This window comes from Xenopus laevis, chromosome 3L (genome assembly GCF_017654675.1).
Source record: "Xenopus laevis strain J_2021 chromosome 3L, Xenopus_laevis_v10.1, whole genome shotgun sequence".
NCBI lineage: Eukaryota > Metazoa > Chordata > Amphibia > Anura > Pipidae > Xenopus > Xenopus laevis.
In genome coordinates, this window is record NC_054375.1 from 46,476,774 (window position 1) to 46,488,084 (window position 11,311).

Sequence of the window (11,311 nt, forward strand, 5' to 3'; positions counted from 1 at the left end):
TGAATTTGCGGAGCGCTGGCGAAACTACGCCTGTCGAAGTGCGGCGAAGTTGCGCCTGGCGAAACTACGAATGTTAGTGAATTTGCCCCTATGTGAGAGAGTCAGAAAACAGTGGCCTGCCATTTAGGGCTGGATGGCACTCTAAGGTAAAGTCTTTATTTGCTGTCCGTTATTATGATCCTTTGTTGTGTTTATTGTTATTGTTGCACATATAAAATCATCTTGTGATTGTACTTACTGACCTTGCCGTTTCTGCAGCCAGATTTGTAAGGGCTTGCACTGAAACTTTAATTTTATTAAGAATTTGGGGAGAAAAAAAATGAAGCTATTAAATAAAATGATCTATTTTGAAACTTGGATAAGAAATTACTCGAGGAAGACTGTTAGGAATCCAACCCATCAAGATTTAAAGGGTGTTGTTTACCTTTAAATTTCGAAATTTAAAATTCGAATTTCGAGCTAATTTTTGTGTGCTTCGACTAGGGAATAGTACAAATTAAATTCGAATTTGAAAAAAATTAGAATATGTACTGTCCCTTTCAAAATTTGACTTCGACCATTCGCCATCTGAAAGCTGCCGAATTGCTTTTTTAGCCTATGGGAGACCTCCTAGAACCTATTTGGAGTCAATTGGTGGATTTGCAAAGTCGAAGGTTTTATTTGGAAAAATTTCGAATTGAATTTGATCAAATGCGCTATTACTTTGATTCGTATGATTTGAATTTGAATAAAAATGGCCTATTCACCCGAAAAAAACCCATTTTTTTTCAGTTGGTCTTTTTTAATTCGATGGAGTTCCCATTACTCTGAAATTCGACCCCTGAAAAATTTGCCCTTTAGTATGATGTAGAGAGGGGTATTTGCAATTAGGTTTAATTTTTTTATTAATTTTGGGTTTAATTTATTTAGCATTTTATTGAGCAACTCTCCGATTTGCAATTTAAGCCGTCTGGTTGCTATGGTCCAAATTACACTAGCAACTGTTCTATTCTATTTGAATGAAGCAGAAACAGGAATATGAAGCCTATGAATAGGAGAGGGACTGAATAGAAAGATGAGTAATAAAAAGTAGCAATAACAATAAATTTGTAGCTTTACAGAGCATTTGTTTTCTAAATGGGGTCAGTGACCCACGTTTCAAAACTGGAAAGGTTCAGAAGAAGGCAGCAAATAATTACTATATAAAACTATAAATAAAAACAAAAACTATAAATAAAAATAAAAACTATAAATATATAGATAATGAAGACCAATTGAAATGTATCGCATACTAACATGAAATAAAAGACGAACCACCCCTTTAAGCATTACAAATATGGCTTGGCAATAAACTGATATTTAACTAAGCAGATCAGTCAGTATGTATACGATATGACTCATTCACTGGCCATTTCCTTGGTGCAGTTTTTCAGTATTTTTCTGCAGTATTTATTTTTCACCTCTTAGGGGCACATTTACTAAGGGTCGAAGTGAATTCAAAGTGAATATTCGAATTCAAAAACGTCAAATTTCGAAGTAATTTTTGGGTACTTCGACCACCGAATAGGCCATATTCGACTTCGATTCGAAGTGAAAATGCTTAGACTATTCGACCATTCGATAATCAAAGTACTGTCTCTTTAAAAAACTTCGAATTCGACACTTTACCACCTTAAACCTGCCGAATTGCTATGTTAGCCTATGGGGACCTCCTAAAACCTATAACCAACATTTGGCTAAGTTTTTAGCAGTCAAAGTAAAATCGTATGATCGTACAATTAAATTGTTCGATTCGAGGTACGATCGTAGTACAATCTTCAAAATCCTATGAATTTGACTTCGAATGCAGAATTCGAATTCCTATTTGATGGTCGAATTTCGAAGTTTTTTGCACTTCGAAATTCGACCCTTGATAAATCTGCCCCTTAGTCTCTTAGTCTAGCAGGTAGGCAGGTTTAAATCAGACAAAAACTTTAAAATTGATGGATGTACATCTTTTTTTCAACCTCAGTTAATATATTACTCTTTCTCTGATGATTATCTTCTGTGGAATTCAGCACAATTATGATGTCACTGGAGTTCAACGACCTGGAGTTCAGCGCCATTATGATGTCATTGGAGTTCAATGACCTGGAGTTCAGCGCCATTATGATGTCATTGGAGTTCAATGACCTGGAGTTCAGCACCATTATGATGTCATTAGAGTTCAACGACCTGGAGTTCAGCGCCATTATGATGTCATTGGTAACCATAGCAACAGAGTGAAAGTGTTTATTCTGGATGATCCAGTTCCTTTGTGAGGTCATTGTCTCTACCATTGTGATGTCATTATTTGCAAGCAGCACAGCTGTGTTTCACAGACTAGTGAGATTCAGTTAGTGCTAGTGACTAGTCATTCAGTTAGTGCTGGTACAGACAGTCAATAGATTATTTGTACTGACACTAACAAACAAAATTTACACTAAATTTACACTAACAAAATCTAATTTAATTTTAATCTAATTTACAAACTTTTCATAACTTTTTTTTTAAAAAAAAAAACAACAACATTGTATCATGGAATCAACACGTCAAGGATTTTTAACTTGTTGTGAAGAATGCGGCATAATACTCCAGCAAGGCTGCACATACACCCTCGAGGGATGCCAAAAAGTGTGCAAAGATCTCTTGAACATATGTAAATGCTGTGCGGAGAGTTGCCCATGCAGCCTGAAGTGTCTGTCGTCATGTTGCCCTAGGTTTGGTGACACGACGCCAGTCACTCAGGTTTCAGCGTTGGATAGTATTGATGACGTTTTAGATAAGGGAAAGGCGACACTTAAGCTTAAAGAAGACAGTAAGATCAGGAATGTGCTGAGCAGCTTTTTTGCCTTCTTTTGTGGCCTCTTGCTCACCTCTGTCTATGGATTTACAGTCCTGTTTATACTGAATTATAACCTGTACTTCTGCATTGTGACAACCACAATAATGGGATTCTTCCTATCACTGGGTATGGCTTTCTACGAGACCGTTCGCGTTAATATGCTGCTTATGTTGCTGCAATTCTTCTCAGGTATGTAATTGCTATGTAATATACATGTGTAGCTTTCCATACAATATAGTACAGAACCCAGTTATGTATTAAATATTCCACTTTTCTAAAAGACAATACTTTGTATTCCTGTAGCTAAGCAGGATGCTGTACTAATACAACTTTGTATCTTTCATAGCTCATGGAAAGGAATTGCTCTTATGGCTAGGATTTATCATGATCTTTACTGGACCGGGACTGAATACATTAGACAATGTCGGCAGAGTAGGAGATACAATGCAGTGCGGAATGGAAAAGTTCGTAAACCAAACAATAGATATGATGCTATTGATGCAAAAGCCTTTGATGTGTAAGTAACTATTTAAGGAGTGACTTTAGTAACCAAACAGCCTCTTGCTTTCATCTTCTCAAATGTGCATATTATTTTTCAGTGTTCGCAAATTCGATCAAGAAACTTGCGGAGTCGTTTAAAGGAGTTGGAGATAAGGCAAATGATGCCTTGGACAACTTGTCTTATGAAGTGAAGCGCATAGGTGAGTTGAGAAACATGGGAATAGGGTGTATGCAGGGAATAGGGTTTAGCCAGATGGATAGTGGTATTTGGAGGCTCATATCCGTTTTTGGGTCAATTCTTAAAGAGCAGCTTCCTAAGTATTTTATACTCATTTTGACATAGGATTTGGGTATTGAATTGGAAAGGCATCTCGTGAATAGCTGAACTAACTAGTTTCCACTAGTCTTGAGGTCCTTTTCTGTTATTATTTTGATTATATTATTTTCTGAGCACTTAGTTAACTGATGTTACATCTCATGTGTCTTGTATGTCTATGACTGGGGGCAGATGTATCAGGGGCAGAACTTCAAAGTAATGGGAGTTTTTTTTTAACTCATAACTTCGAAATTCGAATAAAAAAAGACCAACCAAAGTTTGCTATAGGTAACTGCCCATGGGCAAATTTGCCCAATGTAAATAAATGAGCCCCAGGGTGTCTTGTAAAGCTCTGTACCAGTTCTTCATTCATTATCATTTCTCTTCACAGGCCACGGCTTACACAGAGTCTGGTTCAACTTGTACAACCTCAAAGAAATATGCAATGAAGCTATAGGGGCTCCAGACAAGAAATGCTTTGAGATATTTAAAAATGGCAAACAGAATTGTCTCAACGTGATGGGAAAAGGTGGCTTCATATGCAACGTCGTAGATGCCGCCAGCGTACTGTGTCACTTGTCTAACCGTAAGCATCAGTTTGTAACACGTTGTAATTAACACTCACTGTAGCTCACTTGCTAACAATAGCGCTAGTGTCAACCCATTCCACTTTGCAGAGAACTTGCTAAACTGTGAAAATTCGGCAAACACATTGAAGTCAATGGGCATTTTTTCCCCTCCCTTTTCCATGAACTATACATGACGGTGAAACCTGGTGAAAATGTTTAGCCGTCACTAGTAATAACCCATGGCAACCGATTAAATTTTTGCTGTCACCGATCTGCCTGCAGCTGTCTGGACAATGGCAATTGGTGATTAGTTGATATCGGTTGCCGTCCAGACACAGAATTGCCTAGTGTTCATAAATGAGCCCAATTGTGACGGTCTGCACTTACAGTAGCACACGCATTCATAACAAAGCATAGTATGATTTCACATGGTGTCACATGGCCCTGCTTGATGGATTTGTTTCCTTTCTATTTTTACAGCTGTTTGCGTTGCGCCCGCCTTCGTTCAGTTCTTGGCCAGGAGCCACAAGACAAAACGTAAGCATGACTTTATTGCATTACAATGTTGTTCACTTTATTGCTCTACTTGCTCTGTACATATTTCTATCACAAAGAAAACAGGTAACAGAAATCTCTGTTTCCTCAGTGTAGACTTATCAGGCTGATCGAGCACATCTAAAGGAAATGGATAGAAATAACTTTATATATTTATGCAAGGTGTTTTACAGTTACCCCCTCACCCAAACCGTTAGTTGTTTATGTTTCAAACCTTTTGCCTCTCCCACAGCCATCCAATGGATGATACAGAATTTCAAGGAACAGTTTGCTTTCAACATGACAGTCAACAAAGACTTCGATATCACTTTCAATTCCAGCAAAAGCATGTTTCAAGCTGCGCGAGATATTTTAGAAGAAATAGATAACCAAATAGCCCCCTACAGAGAGGCGGCCAGCATGTTTACCTACTTCATATTTTTCCTAATCTTAAACTTCTATGTCAAGTGAGTACAACAAATCTTAATGCATGTATTCTTTTTATAAATGTATTATCGGTGCAAAGGTTCTGCTTAAAGCAAATGGAGTCAGAATTGCAGGTATATAGACATATGGGGAATATAAGTGGGGTCATATACAGTATATTATTATGTGTAACCTGATGTTTTATTACTTCCCACCAGGGCATTATGGTATCGCACAAGTTATTTATTTGAAAATGCCTTCGACAATGTTTATATAACAAGGAATTTTGTCGAGTTAGATGCGTTCAGAGCCCGGAGAGGTGCTGAAATCCTGATGCCTCTAAATAAAAAGAAAGCGCAAAACTCTACCGACCAGGTAAGACTTTTACACAGTGTGCAGTGATATCTATCTATCACTAACATCAGTAATATCAGTAATAGTTTCTCTTATTTGTCTCTACAGCTTCATTATCTCTTTCCAAGAAGGAGACGCAAGGATATATGTATGGCATAATCACTGTTTTTAGAAACTCAATGCTGGCATTTACATTCATGTGCGTGGATTACGGTATATACTGGATCTTGCAAATGGTATATGCCATACTGGGAAGAGACCCGATAGTAAAAGGTTAGTGATCATGGCCAGCTCCAATGTAGGGATATACAGTAGTTTACTTCCTCTCTAATATTTGAAGAAGGAGAACAACAAGTTAGACCTGATGAAATAACTGCCATATCTTTTCTTTTCTTAGCTACTACTCCCATTGGGAGAGAGAGTGAGACTAGTTTCTTCAGTGAGACGATTCATTCCCTGGCTAATTCTTTAAATACCATGCAAGCGGACTCAACAAAAACCGTAGCCAGTAACTGCCTGGTTGTTCCTGCACCACCAAACCATCAGCAATACATCATTCTTGGTGAGAAATAATAATTGAAAGAGAAATACCATTTGAGAATAACATGATATAAATGTTAAAATAGATTCCGAAGATTGCTGGTCTGCAGGTTAATCTTACAATAAACAAATCTCTCTTCCCACAGGAATCGTGCATGCGGTAGCCTTATTTGTCTGTATATTTGGACCGTATATTCAAAGACTGCGACACTCTATATGTGCATACTACTATCCATTCCGTGAGCAGGTAAGGGTCATTGCTCTCGACCTCTAATTCACTATATGGAACTCAAATAGAAAAAGAACTGACTTTAGGCATTTTTTTCTATTTTTATCTAGCAAAGAATCTGTTACTTGTACAATAAGCTGATGACCAAGCGTCACATCTTGACAACCAATTTGAAGAAGTCATTGAAAGCAACAGGAGACACGGGACATACGAATATCTTCAATGTATTGGCATTAAAGTACGTTATGTATATCTTACTTGTAAAATTATTTCACTAGGCTAAAATATATATATATTTGCAAAACAGAACATAAGATAAAAAGCCAAGGGGGTTGAAACCTTGTAAGATGAAAAAGGGTAATATTTCTATTCAGAAACCTATTTCTATATATTATTAATCAATTGTACCTACTAACCACCATTCTCTGAATGACCCTTATTTTGTAGAGTACCTTTGTTGCGCAAATCCCGGCTAACCAAAGGAACACAGTGTTGTACATCATGTGCCAAGATCTTCCAGGACTTTAACAGTTTTGAATTCCGACCATGCATCACCACTGGCTGCAAAGGTAGGGTTTTTAATGTAAATCTCAACATGGTACCTGTACCCATCCAAAATCCAAGCGGAGTCCCCAGCTGACAACTAACTCCATTATTTGTCCTGTAACATGTTTATATTTACCTTTGTTTGCTTCTCCACAGCTCTTTACTGCAGAGACTGCGCTGACATTCTGAACAATACATGTATCATGTGTTTGATGCCTTTCACTTATGACAATAACATAGATGTTGAGATGTAAGTTCCTCTGGAATATTTTTTGTATTTCTCACTAGGGTCCCATCTAAAGTGCTAGATATGCAAACCAATATCTTTTTTCAAAGTTCCCCTCAAGCTTCCCAGGTCTTTTAGCAGATACAAATAAAATGTATTTTTGCACTGCTATTCACATATCATTTAGCATTTGCAGATCATGGGATATGCTATAGTTGTTTCTCTGGCATGGTAACATGTATTCTATTGTATTTTTACATGGTTATACATAGGTGCTATTCCTCCCCTTCTGCCATCTTGTTGTTCAATACCCTTGTCCCATTGCTCCCTAGAGATAGCTTGTAAATGCTGGGCCACTTGTGACAGAATGACGTTTGTGAGTTGCTCTGTCAATGAAAAGAAATGCAATGGGCTCTGTTAATGCAACAAAATATGTCATATGAGGGAATGCAATGGGATCATGAAATATTCCATTTAAGACTCCTTTATACCGGACTGCTTTGGCTTTGTTTTATTTTCCACTTGTTTTTCTTTATTATCATTAGGGACTCCAGTGATGAAGAAGATATCCTTGTATGGATGCAGACACGGAAAAATATGGAGAAGACGCACACGGAAAAGAGGAAGCAATTGAAGAAGCGTATCCAGTATACCAAAAGTGACATAAAGACTCGTGCAAAGAGAGGCGGTATTAAAAGTCAGGACTTACTTAAAACAATTAAGGAAATGGAAAAAGATTACATGACCTCAGAGAGCACCGACAATGAGAGCAGTATGAGCAGTGATGATTCAGAGTAAGATATGATTTCTTTGTCTTGTGTGATGGTCTGTGGCAGTAAATAATTTAAGACTTGGGCAGTGCAGGGGCTGTGTCCATTCAATATAATGTAATACAGGTATGGGACCTATTATCCAGAATTTGGATCTTCATACCTTAAGTCATGTAAACATTTAATAAACCCAATAGGCTGGTTTTGCTAACAGTAAGGATTAATTATATCTTAGTTTGGGTCAGGTACAAGGTTTTGTTTTATTATTACGGAGAAAGGGGAAATCATTTTGGAAAATTTGGATTATTTGATTATAATGGAATTTATGGGAGATGTCCATTCCGCAATTTGGAACTTTCTGGATAACGGGTTTCCGGATAACGGATCCCATACCTGTATTCCTACATTAGTCTGGCAAACCATCTGCTGGTGATGCTCTGTGCTAACGTTTTGTGTTTTTTCATTGATTACAGTGAGATGGACTTTGAATATCAGGACAGATCTGAATCAAGTGGCAGCTCTGATGAGGAAAGTTCATGAGAAAATCCTGAAAACAACTCAGAAGCTGGTAGAAAAGACTGTAGAAAATAATCATCAGTTGAAAGAAATGTCTATTTACAATTGCTTACTAAACATAATAAAATAAAACACACAAATATATATATATATGAATGTCTTTTTTGTCTTTTCTTTTGGTTTATCTACTGTTACAGAATATGCCATGTTTTATTTGAAACGTTGCCTTCATGGTGCAGTTTTTTATTTCTCTTGCCTAATTGGGGGACACAGGCACCATGGGGGATGAAGATCCTGCAGCTGGAGAATGGACACTAACTTGTTAACTTGTGACTCCTCCTCCTGCTCTGGGCTTCATCCCCTGCCTCCTCCTATTACTTCCAGTTTTCTTTAGTGTCCTCAGAAGGAGAAGACACAGATTTTTGTGGCTGGAGCAGGTGATCAAGGACTCCGGTCAGATCATGCCACATTAAGGGCCACTGATCCATTCAAGAGCCTTTCCAGCTGACTGAGTTTTCTCTGCCCGACAGCCTTCCCGCTCTACGGAGGACTGCAGGCTTGCTCCCACATCCCCCTGCACTGGATTCCCGCTCTACGGAGGCTGCGCCAGTGGTATACACCATGTTCTGGTGATATACATATATGTGTTTATATATAGGTTTATATACTTGTATTTAAAAATATATTATAGGCACATATTTTCTTTCAGGGTGGCAGACTCACACCAAAAAGGGCATATCGTCAGCTGGCTACAATTGGTGAGTATTACAACTCCCCCTCCCCCTCTTAGCTCTTTTCCCCTCTCCTTCCCTGGGCTCCCTCTTAGGTGTGTGTGCGCCGCTGGGACATTTATTGGGGGTTCTTTGTGCTTGGGGCCAGTCTTCCTCTGTGTGCCTGTATGTACTACCTCTAACCGCGCCGCGCGCCATCCGCCTCTTTCACTTCCGCTAACTGCGCCGCATATTTCGCGCCATCCGCCTCTTTCACTTCCACCCACACGGGCGCCTGGATTCACTTCGCGCACTTCCGGTGCGCGCCTTCTGTACAGCGCAGTTCCGCGCTCTATGCTCAGCTCGGCGCCTGTTCCAGAGTTGCGTGCGGCGCCCTGATTATCTTCTGCTTGGGCTCCTTCCTAGCGGCGTCTTCAGAATCAGATCCTCTGCCTCTGCCAACAGGGATCCTACTGTGCACAAGTGTCACCTGCGCTTACTAACGCTTTTACAGGCAAGTTGCTTACTATATTCTATGCCTCTATGTATGGGGAAGGACGTATGTATGGGTTTTTTTCTCAGGGGATCTACTGCATTCTCCCCTCCCCCCCCTCTCTTCTCTCACTACAGAGCACATCTTTCCTACCAAGATCTGCCTGTTATCCCTATCACGGGTATCCCCTGCCTCCTTCTTTTCTTAAAGTCATAGTACCAAAAAAAAAAAAAAAGATAAAAAGAAGGTTTTTTTATTGGAGCAATATGGCAGACAAAACTGAAGAGCCCAGGATACCCAAATCCTCAGCTCAATCACGTAAGACCAATCAGGTCTCTTATTTGGCTTGTACTGCGTGTAAGACCAAATTTCACACAGCTTCTGCTGAGTCGGTGTGTGCAGACTGTAGCCCCAAGACCCTACCCTCCTCTGGCACTACAGAATCTGATTTAGTTAGGGCCTTGTCCCTCTCACTCGCAGGCATCCAAAATTTGGCCCGCATACCCGAGACTTTAGACAGGGTTCTCGAACGCCTCTCTCAGCCTACTGCTCCTGACTGTAGACCTTCAGGCTCTAAACGTCACACAACCTCCCCTCCTGACTCTCCAAGGGAAGCTATGTCCCCTTCCGATGAGGACGGACAACTACAGTCCGAGGGAGATTCTGACCAGGACCTTGATCCTGAACAAGATATGCCTAGAACACAAAAGGAGGTGGAAGGCCTCATACAGGCGGTACTTTCTACCCTTAACATTGAAGATACCGTTTCCACTGCTGAACCCACCAAGAATATCTTCAAAAGACAAAAGAAGAGTTCATCCATATTTCCAGCATATGAGCAATTAGAAGAGATTATCAAGTCTCAATGGAAGACTCCTGACCACAGGATTCAAATTTCTAGACGTTTTTCTCAAACTTACCCTTTCCCCCAGGAGTGCACGGAGCTATGGGCATCACCTCCAATGGTGGACCCACCTGTTTCGAGACTGTCTAGGAATACTACCATTCCTGTAAGTTTAAGGACCCTATTGATAAACGCCTAGAAGGCTTCTGTAAATCTACTTTCACAGCGACGGGTACTGCTTTTCGTCCTATTTTCGCTATCGCCTGGGTTGCTAAGGCAATGGAAGTTTGGGTTGAACAAGCGGCCCAGTCGATAGGTTCCGAAGACCCGACAACGGACAATCTCCTCTCACAGATCGCTGATGCGACTACCTACATCTGCGATGCAGCCCTTGATGCAGCGAAAATGGTGGCCCAAGCCTCCGCCCAATCTATTGCAACCCGTCGTTTCCTCTGGCTGAAGACTTGGTCAGCGGACCTGACCTCTAAGAGGTCCTTGGTCAGCCTCCCTTTCCAAGGTAAGCTCCTATTTGGGGCAGAACTTGACAAGATTATCTCTCAGGCTACAGGAGGTAAGAGTACTCTACTCCCTCAGACCAGAACCAGGAGAACAACTTTTAAGAGACGTCCCTTTTTTCGCCCCTTTCGCCAAACTCAAGGGCACAAGACTCACACGGAAAAGACCAACTCCAACTTCCGTTCCCGTTTCCAGCATAAGCAACGACCCAATAGCTTGCCCTCGCGCGGTTCATCCAAGCCCTCTCAGGACAAGCCCAGCACAGCCTGAAGGCGTGCCCACCCCCGAAGAGATCCCTGTGGGCGGCCGCCTCAAATCCTTTCGGGAGGTGTGGACAGACAAAGTAAAAGACCGCTGGGTACTACAGGTGGTGTCGCAA

At 40.4% G+C, this 11,311-nt stretch overlaps 2 protein-coding genes across 2 annotated transcripts; both read left to right on the forward strand.

Moving 5' to 3' along the window:
- The first annotated feature begins 2,063 nt into the window (after positions 1 to 2,063).
- On the forward strand, positions 2,064 to 8,628 carry LOC121401472 (DC-STAMP domain-containing protein 2-like). The gene is made up of 15 exons (XM_041586191.1): positions 2,064 to 3,031; positions 3,189 to 3,359; positions 3,442 to 3,543; positions 4,051 to 4,245; positions 4,709 to 4,765; positions 5,016 to 5,229; positions 5,407 to 5,542; positions 5,629 to 5,815; positions 5,940 to 6,104; positions 6,229 to 6,329; positions 6,422 to 6,549; positions 6,759 to 6,880; positions 7,014 to 7,107; positions 7,629 to 7,877; positions 8,327 to 8,628. Exons 1-15 carry the CDS (start codon positions 2,536 to 2,538, stop codon positions 8,391 to 8,393), a joined length of 2,484 nt encoding a protein of 827 aa, XP_041442125.1. The 5' UTR covers positions 2,064 to 2,535; the 3' UTR covers positions 8,394 to 8,628.
- A 383-nt stretch (positions 8,629 to 9,011) lies between these two features.
- On the forward strand, positions 9,012 to 10,615 carry LOC121401233. Its single transcript, XM_041585565.1, has 2 exons — positions 9,012 to 9,127; positions 9,710 to 10,615. The coding sequence occupies exon 2, from the start codon at positions 9,839 to 9,841 to the stop codon at positions 10,613 to 10,615; it is 777 nt and encodes a 258-aa protein (XP_041441499.1). The 5' UTR covers positions 9,012 to 9,127; positions 9,710 to 9,838.
- The last annotated feature ends 696 nt before the right edge of the window (positions 10,616 to 11,311 follow it).

What these genes read in the sequence shown, in the direction of transcription:
- LOC121401472 (XM_041586191.1), top strand. Translation starts at nt 2,536, where the DNA reads ATGGAATCAACACGTCAAGGATTTTTAACTTGTTGTGAAGAATGCGGC. An exon ending in TTATGAAGTGAAGCGCATAG is followed by an intron (nt 3,544 to 4,050) that starts GTGAGTTGAGAA and finishes TTCTCTTCACAG; the next exon opens with GCCACGGCTTACACAGAGTC. An exon ending in TTCAATGTATTGGCATTAAA is followed by an intron (nt 6,550 to 6,758) that starts GTACGTTATGTA and finishes CTTATTTTGTAG; the next exon opens with AGTACCTTTGTTGCGCAAAT.
- LOC121401233 (XM_041585565.1), top strand. Translation starts at nt 9,839, where the DNA reads ATGGCAGACAAAACTGAAGAGCCCAGGATACCCAAATCCTCAGCTCAA.